General features: G+C 41.1%; 1 protein-coding gene across 3 annotated transcripts; it reads right to left on the reverse strand.

Moving 5' to 3' along the window:
* Positions 1-144: 144 nt before the first annotated feature.
* Positions 145-20,983, reverse strand: LOC147057810 (uncharacterized). Of its 3 annotated transcripts, XM_085909029.1 has the most exons (14): positions 20,788-20,983; positions 19,547-19,631; positions 16,587-17,792; positions 16,412-16,502; positions 12,462-14,893; positions 10,979-12,413; positions 10,783-10,908; positions 4,376-4,482; positions 2,941-3,082; positions 2,680-2,842; positions 2,133-2,266; positions 1,908-2,044; positions 1,709-1,794; positions 145-1,606 (listed from the first exon to the last, which is right to left on the reverse strand). In XM_085909029.1, exons 3-13 carry the CDS (start codon positions 17,777-17,779, stop codon positions 1,719-1,721), a joined length of 6,036 nt encoding a protein of 2,011 aa, XP_085765155.1. In that variant the 5' UTR covers positions 17,780-17,792; positions 19,547-19,631; positions 20,788-20,983; the 3' UTR covers positions 145-1,606; positions 1,709-1,718. The 3 variants fall into 3 exon arrangements, with proteins under 3 accessions (XP_085765155.1, XP_085765153.1, XP_085765152.1); XM_085909027.1 differs by having other exon boundaries at positions 11,012-14,893; XM_085909026.1 differs by having other exon boundaries at positions 10,979-14,893.
* Between the last annotated feature and the right edge of the window lie 269 nt (positions 20,984-21,252).

Here is a 21,252-nt window from a genome sequence, read left to right on the forward strand (position 1 = left end):
GGTTTGATTGCACCAGAGCTCCTCACAAAATCCAAATTTTGTTATCAAGACCAAACTACAGAGGTAAAGACTACTACCCCCCCATATAAAAAATAAAAACAACAAATCATAGGGATTAGGGTAATGTTAGAGATGAGACAGTGGTGCAAGTCAAGTAGATTTTTTTTTTTTTAATAAAGAATTGATTCACTTGAGAACACTGGTCATACAACACAGTGTGTTATACATCTGCATTTCAAAATAATAAAAAAAAAAAAACCAAATGACATATAAAAGAAATCCCAAATTCATGTTGAAGATCATGTAGATAGAAAAAAAATGTACAATCACTCAAAAGACTTAATTCACACATCATCTTGCTTTGAAGGAACATTATAATGTGTTCAAATGGATGCACGAATGAGACAAAACATGACCAAGATGGTCAGTGTTGCTATGCATCAAGTGACAAAGTGCTTTAGAGATATAAATGGGTCAATGGCAACGTTGAGTTGGAAAATTGCAGCTTGTAGAAGATTGAAGAGCAGGTGTGCACACAGTTCCATATAGCATGTTGTGTTCAGTAACAATGGAGCAAACAAATGATCCCACTCAAGTTGTGTGATGGAACTTTCCGTGAGTCTCTCTGAGACAGTCAATTCAGACCTGACGTCAAAGATTGTAGATACACATGATTGAAGGAACACATATTGTCAGAGCATCATTGAGGAGTGTGTGACGTCAGTTAGGAGCTCTATGGCTTTGTATGGATGCTTGCAATCAATCAAGAAGAAGCCAACTTGATTTGTCTTTTCATATAAAAACTGAAAAATACTTTGTGCTGTTATGGTGATGCAAAGTCTCTTGCCCAAAAATAACCCCCCACCCCCTTTTCCCCTGCCCATCCCTCTCCCACAGAGAAAACAAAACAAAAAATGTGACTAACATTGAGGAGTGTATCAAAGCACAACAGTGGGGCCCTCTAGTGTAATGAAACAATATATTTTCTCCCTCTCTGTCATAGTAAAACATACAAATATAACATTTCATGATTACTTACATGATATACATTCCATCTAATAATGGGGTAAGCAGCTTTTATAAAGTTCAACAAGGAACCATTAGTATCTAAAATATTGTCCTATGGCAACGCTTGTGTGACACTCATCAAGAAAGTGATAAGCGACAAAGACGACTTGACTTGTAGGTATTAGAGGAACCAAAAATAAACATCTTGTATTGTCGTGGCTGGGTCTCCTGCATGCGGGGAATTGTGCAGTGGTCCCTCAATTGAACCCTTTCCTGACACGACATGGAGCCTGACAAGAAATGATTCAACTCCCAAACTACTTCTGGTCCCTATTGAAGTGTTCACCAAGTGTCACTCTCTAAGCAGAGATCCCACGTGTACATGAAAAGAATATATAAGCACAGTAGCTGGGTGCCCCCCTTTCTTGTTTACGTTTTTGCAGACATTCTCGATAAAAGGCACCATGCATGATGAGCAAACCCAGACAGAGAGAACCAAAAGAAAAAAAAAAAAGTCATCAGCAGCAAAATTTCCCTTCCAACTCTCGGAGTCGAAGGTTAAGGCCTCGATTTCTTACAGATGTGTTTCAATGACACCCTAGAGGGAGAGAGAGGCATGTGTTTAAAATGAATGCTATGCTTATCTGCATTGGTAAATGTTTACAAAAAGAAAAAAAAAAAAAAAACCCCATCTTCTCACCTCTTCTTACTTAGCTCTCATTCTCATATTGACTCAAGCGCTTCTTAGACTTGAGCTCTTTTAACCACGGGGGTGATTCCTCCTCACTGATAAAAAAAGAAAAAAAAAGTCTGACATGGAGAACTAATGTATTGACTCACTATAAGTCAAAAAGACAGCATGCAATAAAAATACGTTTCTCGACGCTGGGATGGCTTACTTATTTTCTTTCCCACCAGCTGGGGGAAGTACACGAGCAGCCCGAGGCAAGAAAGGCGATTTGGGAGAGCGAGAAGGAAAGGAAGCGGAGGGTGCGTCACTTTGATTGTCAGAGTCACTCCTCTTCTTCAATTGGACCTAGCAGCAGAAATTGAACAAACATGTTTCAGACATGGCTGACGGTGAATCCCTTTAGTGGATTTCTCCCACTTAGTCGATTATTGACCTTTAAAGCTTGAGAGTCCACCCCGGGGAACAACGCAATTCTTTGTGGCTGAGAAGCAAAAGTAGCAGCGGCGTCTGCCCCTCTGGCCTGCTCCACAGAATCGACTTCATCCATCTTACTCTCAACCTTCTCCTCTGTCAGGGGAAAAACAACATAAGCCGATTGGTGAGTAGAATTCCATTAAAAGGGCCCTTCCACCATAATCCAATCCCCCCTACACCGTTTTATGCATGACATGTCAAAAAGAGTCTGTGAGGCGGGTTAAAGTTGACATCTATGTGTTCGTATCAAATTAAACAGTCCATCCACACACAATTTATGCTAATTGGGGCTTTAAATAAGAATCTGGAGAAATATATTGAAAATGGAATTTAGCATTGCCTAGTACATTCATGTGTGAATTCTTTTGGAGAGACATGTTGAGAAATAATCAGGTTTATATACCTTGAGCATACCATGAGCACCCAAGCTCAGTAGTAATACTGTACTTTACTTTTAGTGACTTGCAATTGAATATTTTCGATTTGGTTCTTAAGCAAAGACTAACCTGTGGAGTCTCTGTAGAGCCAGTCCTCAGGGGGGGCTTCCTCTGCCTCACCTTGAGTAGTCTTCTGACGGGCAGCTCTGGAGGGCCGTGTCCTGGGAGCACGCTTCTTTCCAAGTTGAACTCTGGACCGGAGGACACCAGTGTCTAACAGAGTGGTTGGCGCCTTTGGCACAGACACACACACAAAAAAATATATATATTCCAGAATGAGTGCATTAGTATTTTGGGGACATTGATACATTTACACATGATGACACTTACATCAGGGAACGTCTGGTTCTCAGATTTCAAGGGTGGATGCAGGCCATCAAAGCTGTCGCTTTCCCCTTGTGGATGGGAAGAAGTTGTCTTCCTTGGAGAAAGGCTGAGGTTGCCTTCTGAGCTGGGAGTGGCAGGAGTTGGGCTAGAAAAGGAGAGCAAAAACAAACTTGAGCCTAATGCGGGAGATTGACCACCTATCTCCACATTGAATGTAAAATGAAAGAATTATTTCACATAAGAATCTATTCTCAATCAAATCCAAGTGAATCCTGTGCATGTTGTGATATTCAGTTTTCACCACAGGAGGTCAGTAAGAGACACTATTTGGAAAGACGAGGATTCCTCGCAGTGATCATGAGCATAGACAGAAGGTTTTTAATATTTTAATACCTTTTTAAACCCTCGCAATATTCCTTACAACGGACTTGACATCGACATCGTTGTAACGATTTTAATCGGAATCTTTTGTTGCATTGCTTTTGAGATTTGTGCAACATACATGTTTTTGGACAACACAATTCAATTTACAGAGATGTCCTCAAACAGTAACATTCTCATTTATTTATTTATTTTCATTTCAGACAGATTGATGCACTTTGTATCAATTTAGTGTGAGACTTAGGAAAACATGTTAATAGTTATTGTGTGCTAATTTGACGTATGTGTATTTCTTTTTTTAATATTAACAAGGATACAAATGCTACGCTTTGGAGTACTCATTTGATCAACAAATTATACAATTTATGGCCGTGCCGGTGAGTTGGGTGGCATTAGAATATTTTCTGCTATCTTTGGCGTCGCTGAATGTTTGAGAATAAACCCCAATTTTTAAAGTAGACTCCTCATACAGTTGGTCTTTTCATACCTTTAGTTCATTTGCTACATCTTTATTTATTCAAGCAAAAGTGCTACTTACTACTTTTGTCTCATATGCAACATTGTTAGCACTATTGTCCTGGATCGTCACCTTCTTACACGAGTTGCTTGCCTGAAGTCTAGCTTTTATTTGAAATTAAGGGAAGTGATTTGACGAGGAACATCTCCCTAATAATTTTGACAACAAACTCAAAACACAAGCCTTTCCAATTTCAATTATGAATTCTTATTTCGAGTTATTCATGAATGGAAATGATCCCAAATGACTATGAGCCAAATTCTCACCTTTGCACATTAGTAGTTTTTTTTTTACATGTCTGGGCTTGTACACTTTTCATCTACGCATATTCTCCCGACAAGAACTCTGACACATTCACCGCGCCTAAACTGGGAATGAATGCGGAAACACCAAGGAGGAGCAGTTCAGTTGAGAACCGAGGCGCCTCGAAAACCCTGGGACGTGTACTTTTTCTAAGTTGTGTGTATTGCCCACATGATGACAATAAAGATGATGCAGAAATATTTGTTCTATGCAAGATGCACTCATGTGTGTGTTTACCTATCATCAATGCGCAGTCCAGTCTCCCAAGTCCCATACTGACTATCTGTCTCACCCGCTGGAGTTTCAGAGTCCTTTCGCTCATCCTCAACACTGACACCTTGCTCCTGGGGGGGGGGGAGACAAAAGGAATCTGAATAGCGAGAAAAAAAACCTATAGATATTTAAAACGATCCCATCTTAGTTCTAAAAGAATGAATGAGTGACCCAGCATAGCCTTTATTAAATCTGGTCATACATTCTTGCAACGTCTAGCTCTCCCAAAATACAATATCACCTATAGTGCTAGTTAAGAAACGTACATCATAATTCCATAACTACTAAAAAGGTTCACATTGAAAAATCTGCTTTGGGAAGATAATGAAAGGCAAAGCGTTTGGTTTATGGAGGCAGAACCAGAGCAAGGACAAAGATAAAGACGGGTGGGTGACTGTGCGTTTGCCGTCTAGTGAAGCATGGTTCTTTTAATGAGGCTGGTACAGAGGACATACTGTCTCAAAGCCACACACAGCCAACAGAGGCGTGTCTGCACATGAACTGATAAACCTGCCCTATATAGGAAAACACAATAGGAAATCCTTCCGTCCTCATATGTTGCCTGAGGGTTGGATAGGGAAACATGATACACCTGCCTCTGTAATTGCCACCCAGTACTGCCAGTTCTATGAGAGCAGAGCAGTACGACAGAGCAGTGAGTACAATTATCACTTCTTTCTCAAAAGCTTCCCGAATTGGGTAAATAAATCCATCCTGGTGTAGTTGTCAGTGTAAAATGTAATTTGACCTACTTTCTAGGGTACAATTATGTTTACAGTCAGACATGGTTGTCCAACACACTTTACGTTTGAAATGTTGTAGGACTTCACAAGTAAATCAAGAGGCCCAGCATAGGCCGCCATTACAAGTGTACCATGTAATTGCTATCCTCAGTTCCAGATGGAGACGTTGGGAATTATGTCACCACCCTCTTGCCGTTCTTACACTGCTATCATCGTTGTCAAAATGCCAAAGAAAATCTTGATTCCAGGCCTCGTTGATTATAAAAATTCCTGTCCGATACGTATGTCAGAGTCACTGTATAAAAACACATTATGCAAGCAACTCATTGCTTTTACTCAAAATGTTTCTGCACCATTTTAACTGACATCTGGAAAAAGTGAAACACCAATCCACATTTTAAATAATTTGGCAATCCCTTACCATTTAAGACTAAATGAATCCTGCAACTGTCAATCACTTCTAATAAAGGTCTAATCTACCCTATTCTACTTCCAGATAGGAAACGTTTGTGAGAAACCCAAAATCTCCTTTTTCTGAATAAAATTCATAATTTAAATATCTACTATCACATTGACCACACATGCTGAGCAACCATTCAATGTGCTTACTAAATAAAGCAGGGCCACAGGTCAACTTGGAATGATATATAGCTGTCAGAAGGATTTTTTTTTTTTTCCCCTCTTAATAACATTAGCACATTAGCAATCACCAGCTTGCCCTTGAGGACAAGCTGGGTGTGCCGGGGAAACAAACAAAGAGCGGATGAATGGAAGGATGAAGGAGAGGGAGCTGGTCACTCAACAGGCTTAACTGACAGTTTACAAGGGAAGTGGTTAGAATAAAACATTGGAAATTGTAACAATATATTTCTTTGATTAATGAGTGATACATGTCCCATGACAAGACAATTGCTCCATTATTAGGGTCAATTATTAGACTGAACTTTAGAATCAATGCACGAAATATTGGAAATATAATTCTGCTAAAAAAAAAAAATCCTCGACTATGAAGGTACAAATTTGTGCCAGATCTAGTTGTTAGAATGCTCTGCTTGCAATCACAGAATCTACAATCATCCCAGGAAAAAAAACAACAACTGAGTATCGCTACAAGTCAGAGCGGCATTTCATTATGTAAATATATATTTCAACACGCAAACACAAGAGGGCCCAAAGGTGAACAAAACATCTCGTAAGAACAGAGTAAACAGTAAAGGAATGTAAAAATCTCACTAGTCTTAAGAATTTACCATAGAAAGAGTCGGATTTGACATCAGCCTAATTCTAACGTGGCCCGGTAAGAAAAGAGATTTACAGGATTATTTGCGTTAGTTGTAGTCTGGAGTTTAGTTTTCAGTTTTTTTACCTCACATTTTTGTGGTGAAGGTACACTCTGACTATCACACATTCGAAATGTGGTTTTTGCGTGCATCAACTGCCACACACAAAAAATACCTTTTAGTGCTGCTGGGTATGATGAGTTATTGGCTCAGTTAGCAAATTAGTACAAATACACTTAGACCATAAGAACAAAAGTTAAAGATTATCCTCGATCTTCAGGTCAAGTTTATTTTTATTTATTTTTGGTTACCTACCAACACAAGCCATCTACCCAACCTCTCTCTCCTGTTTATTATGTGTGGAAAAGGTAACAGTTTGACACTTGGCTTCCATCCCTTTATACAGTCAAATAATGATTCAAAGCACAAGTGGCAAAGTCCAATGTCAAAGCCTCCGGGAAAAGAACTGCCTCTATCAAACCAAAAGACACATTTTGATGTAAAGTCACAGATGCGTAATGAAAACATTGTTTATCTTTAGCTGTTATGACTCATGAAGCATTGTACAGCAAAGAGCTGTTACCTAAAGATAGGAGTGAGTCTACTTACTGCAATGTATCCACACATGGCTTTCTAAATCTGGCTTAATCATAGAGCATAAAGTAAATCTGCTCACAAGGGTACAGATAATCGACAATCTTACAAGGAACACAAGACACTGCTATATAAAGTCCCACGCCTACATACTTGGAAAGAAATTTTGAGTAGCCTGTATAAGATTTTGGCCACAGTCTTGCTTCAGTACAAAAGGGTCTTCCCCAAATTGCTCCCACAAAGACTTGTCCAATTGAATAACACACAAAATTAAGGTACAGGGGCACACAGGAAACGGAGTCAAGCATTGATGAATATTTAAGAGATTAAAATACAGGGAGATTCCTGTCTCCAATTTTGACAATATAGTTTAGCAATGAAACAATGTTTTAAAATCACAATAGATAAATAAGGAAAATAGTACAGGAGGTATATAAAGATGAAAATTTCAAATTAAATCAGAGACTGAGGTAGTGTGAGCTTTGCAATGGGGAAACGCGACATGCACATTTCTGAAAAAAGAATCCGATTTCAGGATGCTATCTTACAGCAGTTGGGGTGTTGGGTGCGGTGCGCCTCCGTAAGGACAGACGTTGCTGGCTGCGCAGTGAGAACCTGCGAATTGACTCCCTGCTGCGGGATGCCAGCGAGCGCAAGGAGCTCGTTCTGTTGAAGTGTCCGGCTCTGACCTCTCCTCGCTCTCTCTCCACTGAAGTGGAAAAAAGGCTGAGTGCCCCATGAAAGGAGCGACGGACATTTCCTACCCATCCCGACACTTGGGACTGCGCCACTGACAGCTTGTCCCCTAAATACTCCATCACAGTCCAATCCGGACAAAACAAGCTTCGTCACGATCGTCTCTGAGCTGAGGTGTGACAGTGGCAAAGGTATCATTAAAAGTGCAAACATGCAGGAACTTTGTCCTAAAGGCTGCTGGTGGGCTGCTGGCTCAATACTGCAGCGGTGCGGAAGGCGAGGGCGCAAAACTGCCCATGTGTTCCGACATGGGAGCAAATGCTTATATGTAGTTTATAACAGCAGCCAGTCTGACCATAACAGGCGCAAGTCACTCTTTGGTTTCACTTGTTAATGTCTTCCCTGCATTGCAGTCCCAGATGAGCCACAAAGGCTGCGTTTCAGCTCATCACTGTCAAAAGCTTCGGGCTGTCAGCCAGTGAATTGTGACACCTCTAATGTCTATTTTGATGCACAGAAGATATGCTTGCTATGATATTCCTGTAAGCCAATGCCTGGATGTGTAACGTGATGCAAGTCAGCTAATATTTACTTTTAGCTAGTGCACCAAATAGTGTGCTGTTTACCAACAGGCTCTGCCATGTTTCGTTGCCTCCGAGGGTAGAAAGTAACAACTACTCATATCCTGACAAAGATTTTCTAGACTCGTGATAAGCTGACACAGCTAACAAAACGAAGTAATAATTCAATTTTTATACAATCTCGCAGAATCAGCTGGCATATGCTCATCTGTCCAGATTCCAGTTTCAGCTGGTGCCAAATAGACACTTCTCCCAAGTTACCTTCCTGAATAAAGCCAAGGTTAAAAAGGGTGGAAAAATCCATCAATGGTTAACCTCCCATGGCAACTAGGTGGTACTATCCCGGTTAAAAGGAAAATGACAAATAGTTGCAAAAGGAAATCTTCTGTGCTAATTTGTATTCCACCAAGAAACACAGAGAGCAACCACTGGCAGGAGCAAACGATGTGGTAGGAAAGACAAATCTCTTCTCAAATTTTCTCCTTGCTTTAATCTGCAGGTACAGACAGGTAGGAGAAAATGCGTCAGCGGTCCTCTTTTCTGTATTCAGGACATTAGGACTCACTGTCAAGGAGAAACTGGGTGGAGAGAGGGAGTGTGGAGTCAGAGAGAACGAGAGCAAGAATAGGAGGTCCCTGATTCCAAACGGGAGGGAGAGGGACGGGGAAAGGGGAGGGTTCTGCGGTGCTGTTGCTCAGGCCTCTTTTGATTGCAGTGCAACAACGTTGAAGTGTCATCGCCACAAAATAAAGGACATGGAAGCAAATACAGAGGGTTGGAAATGTGGATGCAAAAGCACAGAATAAAAATAAAAAAACTGACAAAAACTGAAAAATAAGCCGACTATGATGACATGGGTTTTTGAGTAGAAATAAAAGTGAAGGGTTTTGCACAACACTGGAGTGCAAGACAGTCCAAGTGAAAAAAGTACCTCATGCATTTCACGCAGTTCATGTCAGAGTCAACTGGGACAGAGAAGCTAAAATGCTGCATCACTGTCCAACTACGCCCCCTGCAGGTACTTTTTGGAACATACCCGGTGAGGCGCACTTACCGGAAAACAGCTGAGTAATTATTCTCTTGTGAGAACAGCTCACAAGTCCACGTTTCCCAAATTTTCCCAAAAGTGGGAACAAATGGTCACTTCTGTAGTATCACCGTGGTATAAAAAAAAAAAAAAATGTTACTTTGGAAAATGTGGTCAAGCTATAGGAATGACTGTAGATGTGAAGAAAATGTATGCAATAACACTACTTCATTTCTGTAGCAAAGAGTTGATCACCAATATTTTCTCTATCCTGGATTCATATTTGAAATAATCAAATGTATGTTGAGGAAAAGCTGCTCAGCATTGTGTCCATCCCAGCCAAGTGACCAGTTGTGACTCACATCAATTCCCCCCTTTCGATGATATCATTCAGTGCACGGCAGAAATTTATATTTTTAAACATGTAGAGAGCGGGCTTCTAGAAAAATATGTAGGCAGTGTAGTATTACTCACCCAGAAGTAGCGTGGACTCAAGCAACACGACCATAAGTACAAGTTGTACAACAAAGCGCTCAGCCTCATTCCCATCTCTGCTCTGCTCAGAACCACGCACCGGCTCCCCTTCGACTAACGCTGTGATGTCATCACACAACCATCACATTTCATCTGTGTGACTCAAAGGACCCTCCCCAGCAAAGGTTTTTAAACCAACGACTATTTTGATTGGTTATGGATCGATCCAATCTTCAATAGTAACAGATTATGTTTATAAATTAGAAAGGATCATTCTGAATAATCTTTTGAGGATTTTACTGGTGAAGAAATGGCTTGATTGCTCAATTTGTTTTTCAGTGTTTCTATTCATTCATACACATACGAATAGCAACTGCATAAGATTTTTTTTGTCTTTCGTCAATATAAGCAGTCATTACCACTTATAACCACTAGATGGTGGTAAAGACCTTAAAGAGGGGAAACAAAGAAAACAAGCATATTTTAACCATATTCCAATTTAAGTACAGCAATGTCACTCCAGTTGGTTTCATATTTATAGTTTGTAAGCATTAAAGAAAATCGTTTCTGCAAGCCGCACTTGCATTGCAGGCCATCTCATGTCACAGCTTTCCCTGAGCCAATTCTAACAGGCTTCTGACGACATGCAAAGAATTTGCTTAATCCAATCTTGAATTGCAGGCAAGATTTGCCACCGTTTGACAGGCAACATGGTGTAAAGGTGATCCTGTAATGCCATTCCTTCAACATCCATTCAATTATTAGTCACTAATCATCCCAGGCACATTTTGCCCCCCCCCCCCAGCTGTTTTTATCGTGCACGATCTTAGCATACATTTAACATATTTCTTCACTTTCTTTAAAGATATTGGAGGGATTCTTTCCCCTGATGTGATATACAGTGTGTTTTGCCTTGTGCATTTGATTTCCAAACAAATTCCAATAAAAAATGCCTTGCAGCTGAAATTAAACTTACCCAGCTCTGGTGGTCCTGTTCTCTGTGGGCGCTCCGACTCCGTATTCTAGAGGCACTTTTTTCGAGAGCAACACCAGATGGCGCCGATCGACGTGACATGCTGCGAGAACGCATCCTGTTGTGCTCCTAGTTACACAAACAGACCAAAGTGGATTGAGCTGGATTTTTTTTTTTTTTAATTCAACCTCCAACTTGCCTGGAATCCATGGGATCTCCTACGGCTACGAACCTCTTCCTGATTGTCTTGGGATTTTTGTTGTCTGGCCAACCAGACCTGATCAACAGGAGCACTGCTGGGAACTCTGCTTGTTGACTCTCTATGTCGCAAAGGATCCAAGTAAAGTGGTTCAGCTTGCCTACGGTGCCACTGGCTGTGTGAGGCGAGGGAATGTTCATCTGTCATTAAGAGCAGTTCTGGGTTGACTTTGGTTGTGTGTTTTATGGGCTCATGAAGAGGTTTGCGGCGAGACATCTCAGTTGACTGGGGCTGCCGTGGGTCAATTGAATTGTGTGGAGGTATCTTCCACGTGATATCTCTTTCGGGTGCAGGTCGTAATGAACCGGCAAAATTGGAGTCTACTTCTTGAATACTGGAAACGGACAGGAAATTTGGATTCGGGGCTGCTGGCTGAGCTTGAGATGTGAACGAGTCCACGTCAAGAATGGAAGGTTTGTAGGGCTCTTCTGCTCTCGGGGAGGGCTGCTTCCATCTCATGTGTTGAGAAGTGGCAGTTCTGATCAAAGAGTCCACATCCACCACTTTGGGCCTCAGAGGAGATTGATCGACCTTCATTCTCTCCTGTTCCTCTTTCCTTTGTTTCTCCTTGAGCCTGTGTCGCTCTGCTTCTTGAAGTCTGGCAATCTGTCTCATTTTGTCTGCCTCAGCCTTTTCCAGCTTTTCTCTCTCTGCTTCCCATCTTTGGTTCTGTCTCTCAGCGTGGCGTTGTTTCTCCCTTTGCAAGTCTCGCAGCCTGTCCAGCTCTTTCAACTGTTCTCTTTCAATGGCTTCCGTATGCTCCCTCTCCAGTTGTCTTAGTTTCTCCTTTTCTTGATCAATGCCTTTCAGTCTTAGCTTTTCTTGTTCTACTGCCATGAGTTTGGCTTTCTCAGCCTTCTCTCTGAACCATTGCTTTTCAAGCTCATAAAGATACCTCTCGTTTTCTTTCTGCTTGTGTTTTTGGTCGACGAGGTTTCCTGCTTCTTTTTCTTTGAGGCTCTCCAGTTCCTCCATTCTCTTATTCCTTTGCAATTCCAAAAGAAGCGTCTCCTTATCCAGCTCTGTCTGTCTTTCTTCTTCCCTCTGTCTTAGTCTTTCCCACTCGCGCTGCCTCTCTTGATCCAGTTCTTGCTGCTTCTGAAATCCCCGCTGGCGCTCTTTCTCCTGCTCCCTCAGCCTCAGCTGTTCTTGCTGCCGCTCAAGTTCTTGCAGTCTCTCCCTTTCTTCTCTGTGCCTCTTTTGTTCTTGTTGCCTCTCAAACTCTCGCTGTCGCTCCATTTCCTGCTCCTTCAACCTCATCTTTTCTTGCTGTCGCGCAAGTTCTCGTTGTTTCTCCATTTCTTGCTCCCTCTGCCTCAGTTGTTCATGCTGCTTCTCAAGTTCTCGCTGTCTCGCCATCTCCTCCTCCCTCAGCCTCAGCCGTTCTTGTTCTTGCTGTCTCTCCATTTCTTGTTCCCTTTGCCTCAGCCGTTCTTGTTCAAGTTCTTGCTGTCTCTCCATTTCCTGTTCCCTTTGCCTCAGCCGTTCTTGCTGCCTCTTGAGTTCTCGTCGTCTCTCCAGTTCCTGCTCCCTCAGCCTCTCCTGTTCTTGCTTTCGCTCCAGATCTCGCTGTCTCTCCATTTCTTGCTCTCTTTGCCTCAGTCGCTCTTGCTGTCTCTCAAGTTCTCTCCGTCTCTCTTTTTCAAGCTCTCTCTGCTTCTCAAGTTCTCGCTGTCTCTCCATTTCTTGCTCCCTCAGCCTCACTTGTTCTTGCTCCCTCAACTTCATCTGAGTGTGTTGTATTTCAATTTCTCGCTGTCTCTCAATTTCTCGCTCCCTTTGCTCCAGTTCTTCTTGTTTCCTCTCAACTTCTCGCAGTCTCTCCATTTCCTGCTCCTTCTGTCTCATCTGTTCTTCCTGCTCCCTCAGCCTCATCAATTCGTGCTGCCTTTCAACTTCTCGCTGTCGCTCCTTCTCCTGTTCCCTCAGCCTCATCAGCTCCTCCTGCCTCTCAAATTGCCGCTGTCTCTCCCTTTCCTGCTCCTTCAGTCTGGTCAGCTCTTGCTGTCTCTCCATTTCACGTTGCCTCTCTTGTTCTTTCTGCTGCTCCTTTTCCTTCTCCTTCAGCCTCCTCAATTCTTCCCGTCTTTCCTTTTCCTGCTCCTCCAGCCTCATCTGTTCTTGATGCCTCTCCAATTTCTGTTCCCTCAGCCTCAGCAGTTCTTGCTGCCTCTCAAGTTCTCGGTGTCGCTCCTTTTCCTTCTCCTTCAGCCTCAATTCTTCCTGTCTTTCCTTTTCCTGCTCCTCCAGCCTCATCTGTTCTTGATGCCTCTCCAATTCCTGTTCCCTCAGCCTCATCAGTTCTTGCTGCCTCTCAAATTCTCTTTGTCGCTCCTTTTCCTGTTCCCTCACCCTCCTGAGTTCCAGCTGCCTTTCCTTTTCCTGCTCCTTTTGCCTCATCAGTGCTTGTTGCCCCTCTAGTTCCTCCTCTCTCTGCCTTTGCAATTTTTGTTGTCTTTCCTTTTCTTGTTCCCTCTGCCTATGCATTTCTTGCTGTCTCTGCTTTTCTAACTCTCTTTGCCACTCTAGATCACGTTGTCTTTCCATTTCCTGCCGCCTCCTCTGTAACTCCTGTTCTTTCTGCTTTGCCTTTTCTTGCCTGAAATGCACTTGGCTATGCTTTTCAATTTCTTTCAAATGTTCATACTCTAATTCTTGGAGGTTCTGGTTTTGAAACTCTCTTGGTTTTTGTTTCCCCCTTTCAAGTGCCTTACGTCTTTCAAATTCTCTTTGCATCTCCCTTTCCTTCATCTGTGCAAACTGTAAAATGGCTTGTCTCTCAATTTCCATTTGTCTCTGTTTGTCCCTATCGATAACTTTCTTTTTGTCATTTTGCCTTTCATCCTCCCTTGTTTGCTCTGTTTTTACTACCTCTCTCATTTCCCCCGCTGTCGGCACATCCGGCGCTGATACCACCTGCCTGGCTGAAATCTGGCTAACCCTCGTCATGTCCTCGTGTTTCTCTTGACTTTTTTTCCCAAAAGTTGCATTTAATGACAGATTTCTCTTAATGGCAGCTACCGTACCTTGAGAGCTTACATGTCCAGAACCTATATCATCATAAGGCACTGTTGCATCCATAATGTCTGAACCAGTATCAGACTCCTGTACTTGTCCGGTCAAGGCAAAATAAGTTGCTTTGGGTTTTGGTTTTTCATCCGTCTCCAACGTTTTCATGCGTTTCGGTGCTGCAGCTATTTCCTCATTGTCTGCTTCTCCCTGCTTGTCCTTATTCAAATCCATTTCTTTATCATTTATTAATTGCTTCCGGGTAACATTCTCCACAACAGGTTCTTGAACTACACCCGTTGTAGACCATTTCTGCAAGGATCCTATTCGCAAGTATCGAGGCTGTTGCTCCATTGCCATTGTTGAAGCTGGTTCTTCTATTAAATCAGTTGTCTCCTTCATTAGCCTGTTCCCTTCTGAGTGTCTGGAGCGCAAGGTCATGGCTTTATCTTCCCGCTGAGCAGATGGAATGCTCTCACTCACCGCTCTACTTTCGCCCACTGCTTGCACTGTGTCAATGGCATGGTTCACTCGCAGGGGACTTGGAGAAACTGCATCTTTATATATGGCTGTCACCAGAGTTCCTTCACTCTCATTTTTTCCTCCTCTCAAAGATGGGTTACGGACGAAGTTTGCACCATTGGTCACACTGGATATCTCCACAATATTATCAAATAAGGACGCTCGCACTGTCTGCACTTCAACACTGGGACCGCTTTGATTGTTGGAAGGGGTTGCCCCAATTGGCACAAGTTCTGTCTCGGGACTTGCTGTCATTGAGCTGATCTTTTTTTGTTGATCTTGTAACTCCACAGCCATCTTGGCACTAGGGTTGACAGCTTCAATCTAAACAGAACAGAAATGGATCAGAGGTATACTGTAATACAAACGTATTATAAAATGGATATAAAAAAAAAAGTCTAGACACATGTTCAATGCTATTTTTTTTAGCTATAAAAAAAAATAATCAAGAAAATGTATTTTAAAACATTAATCTGGCCTATAACAGCTCAACTGAAAAACAAAAATGCAGCGAGGAAATGAAAATAAACCGAGAACTTGGTTGCACACGTGAGCCCTCTCACAACTGGAATGCGGCTCAAACTCATGTTATACGGCAGTCAGCACACATCTGCCACCATTAAAGTACCTGTGATGATCCCCAAATACATTTCACATGTTCTTGCAGGCATTCCTGATTTTTCTTCTTGCCATCTATCAGAATCCTCAAGCTTTTGTGCCAACATTGACTGCTAAATGCAAAAAAAATCCTCCAACTTGTCTACAACCCCAGATCCAGCACCACTGTGGTTATAGATGAGCATTGTTTTGTTTGTGCAAAAAAAAAAAAAAAAAAAAAAAAAAAAAAAAAAAAATCAACCTTAGCCTTTTTTAACCTTGTTTTTGTAAGACTACAACAATATTTTCCAAACACGAGGGAAAATGTGTTATGGTCTAATGAAATGTTCTATATATAAAAATATATTCTTTCAAACAATGAAAAAAGTAGGAGAGAAACACTATTTCCGAATTCTACTTAACCCTCATGACAGTGGGTGTGGTGTAGCAGTAACGTTCAAAACCTGTGTTGATATTTTCACACATCTCTGCTAGTGAATTTACTAACAGCCACCATGGCTGCAGAAATGCTGCTGTGTTGGGATTCTGAGCATATGCAGGAGTCCAACATTGATTAAAGTTCACACAGTATTGATAAAGGAAAAAAAAAAATCATCCTTATGTATACCAACACATGAAAACATCTATCCATTCATCCATCCATTTTCTTCCGCTTCAAAATGGTGATGTTAAATTCTGCCTAAAAACTAGCATGTCATTTTGGAATGGAACTGCAGTTTAAAGCAACTTCAACAGATACATTGCGTTAAACAAGAGTCTGAATACATTAAAATGGCAAGGCAAAATCATTTTGATTATAACTATTTATGTTTGCTACCACTTTTCCTCAAAAGGATATCAATATGCAGGTACTCAATTCTTGAGTAGTCACGGATACCGATACCACTATTTTTCATGCCTTAAATTTCTCCCAAAAACAATGAAAGATACTTTTAAAGACCTATAGATAGCAATTTAGTCATTTTTGTTAAAGTTGCATGAAATTATGGGCAATTTTCTATTCTTCTCATTTCAATTTTTTAGTACCTGATCATAAAATGTGATGAGATACCTTAAAACAAGACTGAGTTTGCTACTTGCTCATCGCTAATTACTTGGCATTTATTGTCTTTCGGAAAAGTGCTCTTCATTTTGACTGAGAACTTTAAACTATATCTCTCATTTCACATGAAATTATTGACAAATCCCAACGCAAACTTTTGCAAAAATCTATGCATCTCTTACCCTCCTTTGAGGATCTTTGCTGACCTCTTCATATTCTGCAGCCTCACTGAGTGAAACACTGCCAGAGTCTGACAACCTCTCAGATGAAAATCTGAAAAACACAAATAAGACAATGGAACTCGGGGATAAAACATACATGTGAAACATAAACTAACACAGGAATGGCAGATCTTACTTTTTAGTGAGCTCAGCGGGCAGGTGGCGAGGTTTAAGCAAAGGTTTCACGACAGGACTCTGTGTTGAAGTTATATCCTCTGTTAGCTGCCTGATGAGCTGTTTAACCCCCACTTGAGGTTCGCCTTCAGGGACTGTCTGCTCTGGAGAGGGAATCTCTGATGTTTGGCCAGAAGATATTCTCTCAGGAAGGGAGGATGAATCAAGCAGGAGATTAATTCGTGACTTGATGCTTGCCCCTCGCTGATTCTCAGTCTCTTTTACACTTATTTGTTCTGGAATGTCGCTGCTCTCCTCATCTGAGGCAGACTGCTTCATGTCGATGCCAGTGTTCTGTCTCAAAGTATTGTCTTTTTCCTGCTGTGTCTTTTGTGGAAGTGCTATCTCTTTTGGAGTGTTTTCCTTCACGTTGGCAGTGGTCGCTCTCCGGTGCAATGACAGACCAATAGATTCAAACTTAGATGTCAGATCAGATGAAAGAGGTTTTCCGCCAGCCAAGTGTGGGGCAGGAACTGGTATCTCTAAATTGTTAGCAAACATAGCTGATACAGGTCTGGGCCTCGAAGTTCGGGGATGCGGTCGGGGTGGGACAACCGTCACGGATTTATTTTGTTCATCCGCTTTCTCAATCAGATTAAGAAATCCCAAAGACTTGGCTCGAGCAATGGATGCCCCACCCTGCGTGGGTGTCATCTTGTTCTTAGGTTTCTGTCTTTCTGCTGGCATTGGAGGCATTGTTTTGCTGTTGTCCTCGGAGTCAAAAGGAGGGGCTGGTTTAAATGGATGAACAACAGGCTTGGTTGTTTGCCCAGTATTCACCTTGCTGGATGTTCTAAATGAGGTTGAGGCAGGACGACTGGAACTAGGCCTTGGCTTAACAATGGCTACTGGTTGCGGTGGTTTTGGAAGCTCTAGTTTGCATCCAGTGGTGTTAATGGATTCTGGTCTTGATTTGGTTAGCGGCTTTGGGGCAAGTATAGGCTTGATGGAGTTTTTTTTCTCCACGGCAAATGGTTTTGGAGTTAGCCGTGGTTTGGGGGCAGGGACGGGTTTTGGGAGTTCAGGAGTGATGATATGCGATTGAGTCATTGACGAACTTGTGTTGCTTGAGTCAGTTAGGGGACTCAAGTGAGGTCTTCCTCCTGTCATTGTCCTCCCAACCTCCGCACTCTGTACCTCCACCTGTGCAGCCATCCTCTTACATCACCTATAAACACAAACATTGTTCTCATTGGCCAAGCAAAATAGCTTCATGACAAGATCTCCTCAAAATCACATTCAATATATTGAATCTGGTTGGAATGGCCACTTCACCTTGGGTACAACCAAGCAATTCGTTCATCAGATGACAGGTTGATCATAATAATAACAACATTGTTGGAGAAATTACATTTTAGGGGCAAAATGTGATTTTGGGAGTGTTTGTGGGTGATATTGACTAGATAACACGTGGTAAAAAAAAAAAAACACTTTCATCAGAATCGCCTTTACTGTCATTATAATTTACATGATAACGAAATGAGATTGCAACTCCAAGAGGTGCTTTGCAAGGTGCATAAAAATGACAACTCAATGTAAACAATGTAAAATTGTGCAATGCAGAAAATATCTAAACAATATAAATAAGAACAAATATAGACGTGAGCAAGGGTTTTACAAATTGGAAATATTGCACGTTTAGTTATTGCACTAGAAAAGTGTTGGACGTTGATATTACACAATATCACACGTGTTTGTATTGCACTGGAAATAAGTGCTCATCACATTTTTTTAATTCCATTAAGATCGCAACCACTTGTCATGTTACATAAAAGCCTCAGAAATGTTTTTTTTTATGTGGCCACTACTGTGGACTTTGTTTAGGGAGTGCCTTATGTGGCAGCAGAAATATACACTATTTATTCAAGGTAATAAATCACTCCAGAGAAATAAAGCAAAGGTGTACACGAGTGACTAAGGACCGGTGCTGATTATCAGTAATGATCATCAGTAAACAACAGCACCGGAAGCATTTGTTTTAAAAGAAGGTTTTTTCTTGATGTCATGTCTGCTCTTCACTGATTTGTTCATTTCATTGTTTGTTCGGGTTTGCTTTATGAGACTAGTCACCAGATTGAATCACTGATACAGCGATGAGTTGGGATTTCCAAGCTAACTTTACTTCTTGTCCACACCAATTTTCATGCATCCATTTAGCCGGCAAAAAGAATAACATTGTCCCCTGTAGCCATAGGTCATGTGATATAATGTGTGTGCTATTTTTATTGGCTGCTTGACGTTTGAATCCGATTCACTCATTCACTTACAAGTCGATATTTGAAACCACAGCCGCACCAGTTGATAAACCACAGCCAGAACCAATGTTCGGCATACTTTTTTTTTTTTTTTTTGTAAATCATCTAATCAGTGTCTATCAGAGTGTTCCCACGGGGTCAGAAACGTCAGCCGTCTGAAAAGAAAATGTGTAATGGCACACCTCTGAAGGTCTGAGCAAACCTGACAGGAGTCTGTTGTCACACAACAATGACCCCACCCCCAACGAAAGACACTAAAAACCAAAATACTATTAACACTAAATTTGTCTGCATTTCCTGGCTTTATTAAAATGATAAAATAAAATTTAAAAAAAAGGAAATTGAGGCTGCCAGCAAAAATGCTTCCATTTTCCTGCATTAAGCCAATGACTCGTCAAAACACATGTAAAGGAACATTGTTGTACTAAATTACACTGCACAAGATCATGAACTCGGCAGCATATGAGATGTTATCAATTCAACAAAATCCAATTTTATAAAAGTGCTAACAGTTCTGAGGCTGTCCCTGTTTGACTTTTAAAAAGTACTGTGTCTTTTTTTTAAATTGGATAATGTGCTCCAAATGTATTTGTGTGGAAAGATATCACTATAAATGTTGGTTCCTCAGGGGCGGAGAATAAATAATCGTGTTGTTGTTTTTTTTTACCCGAACAGATGTCAACAGTATGCTGCAGATCTCCGGCTTTTGTTGTAAGACAGCATATCACCCAAGAGGAAGGTGTTGAAGCAGCCTAAAAAAAAAAAAAAAGATTTTATTATGGTACAAAAAAAAAAGAATACAACTGCTGTTCTTCCTGCAGCAGTACATAAATCACAGCAGAATGTTGGACTCGGAACGGTACTATTTTTCATTCTGGCACATGCTCAAACAAAGTTACATACTTGAGCCATAAGTCACACATCTGAGCAGTCATCCAGACAAAACACAACCACAACCACCAACATGGAAAAGTAATTAACCAAATGGTTATTCTGTGCTAAGAAACCCCCTCATCTGTCATCCCTTTAACAACTACTGCATAATTTCTGGAAAGTTATGAACCGAGTTCCTTTCTTGTCTTTGTAAATCAATGAATTAACCACACGTCAGAATGACAGGAAACAATTCAACCACAGTCGAATACAAAATACTTTCTTCTACATCTATGGTTATCAATTCTTTTTCTTAGCAAGCTGAAGAGCTTGATCAAAAGCATTTAGCTTTCAAGTGTAATAATCACAACTCATATATTTTCTTAGTTTTCTTCAACACGTTACATAAGCAAAAAAAAAAAACTTTTCAGGGATGATATACTCCTGGAAAAATAAGTGTAATAACAGGCAGTGATTTATTAAGCTATTACTGTATCAGCATAAAGTCCAGAATTTACTAACTAACCACGTTTGCTTGATTTATTAACCTATTACTGTATCAGCATAAAGTCCAGCATGTACTTACTAACCACGTTTGCTGTAACACCTGAACATCTTAAACAAAGATCACTGATGAACACATAGTGCTGCAATCAACATTGACGCACTTTTAGTCACTTGTATTTAATAATGATACTTTTGAGTGTTTATATTTTGAAAATGTGCATCAAGTGCAAAATCTCCCTGTATGTGCTCGTTGAGCCCCCCCAACGCTCGGAGCAGATTAGCAAAAGTCTGTGCTGGCCTGCGACAAAGTAAAAGACCATTAAAAGTAACGCAGATACGTACACATGTTTAAAAGTACTATCCGAAATCAGTAAATAGATAATTAATTAAATAAAGTTTAGATCGCGCAGCCAAGTAAACGCAAGCTATGCATGCGAAAGCTAACTCAAGACAAGCCAACTAATCAAAATGGAAACACTGCCTGAACCTGTCTTTCGCTGTTTGTGATGAGAAACACACGGAACTTACCTAACGTGTCCGATCTTCATCTTACAGAGTCCATTTTTCAAAGAAATTTTTTTTTTACAGATGGGCTACATGACTGTAGAATGGGAAACTTAGTAGGACAAATTCGAATCGTAACGATGGATTTTCAGCTACTTAGCAGGTTCACTTTGCTAGCCAAGAGACTGCTATCCTGTCTCAGGTTGCGGTGTTGTTGACAGGGAGGACGAGACAGCGCTCGACCATTTGACTGGCTGGGGAGCGAAATTACATTTCAAAGTATTTCCGGTTAGTATCTCCAAAATAAAATAATTACCAGGTCAATGACTAAGAACAGAAACTGATGGCAAAACGCAGCGACTTCCTCTCAATACAGACTTGACGCTGTATAAAATTCTACGGAAATTGTAAAACCTAAGTACATACTGTGACAGAAGGTGCACAGGCGAACTACAAGTGTCTAGAACTGGATGATAAAAGTGCATTGGG

Source organism: Syngnathus leptorhynchus, chromosome 4 (genome assembly GCF_054491065.1).
Source record: "Syngnathus leptorhynchus isolate UIUO chromosome 4, UIUO_Slep, whole genome shotgun sequence".
NCBI lineage: Eukaryota > Metazoa > Chordata > Actinopteri > Syngnathiformes > Syngnathidae > Syngnathus > Syngnathus leptorhynchus.

Excerpts from the sequence above, each read along its gene's own strand:
- LOC147057810 (XM_085909026.1), bottom strand. The coding sequence starts at position 17,779 with ATGGCTGCACAGGTGGAGGTACAGAGTGCGGAGGTTGGGAGGACAATG. Across the intron at positions 16,503-16,586 it reads CCCGCTGAGCTCACTAAAAA|ATTTTCATCTGAGAGGTTGT; the intron begins GTAAGATCTGCC and ends TGTGTTTTTCAG. Across the intron at positions 3,083-4,375 it reads GGACTGCGCATTGATGATAG|CCCAACTCCTGCCACTCCCA; the intron begins GTAAACACACAC and ends CTCCTTTTCTAG.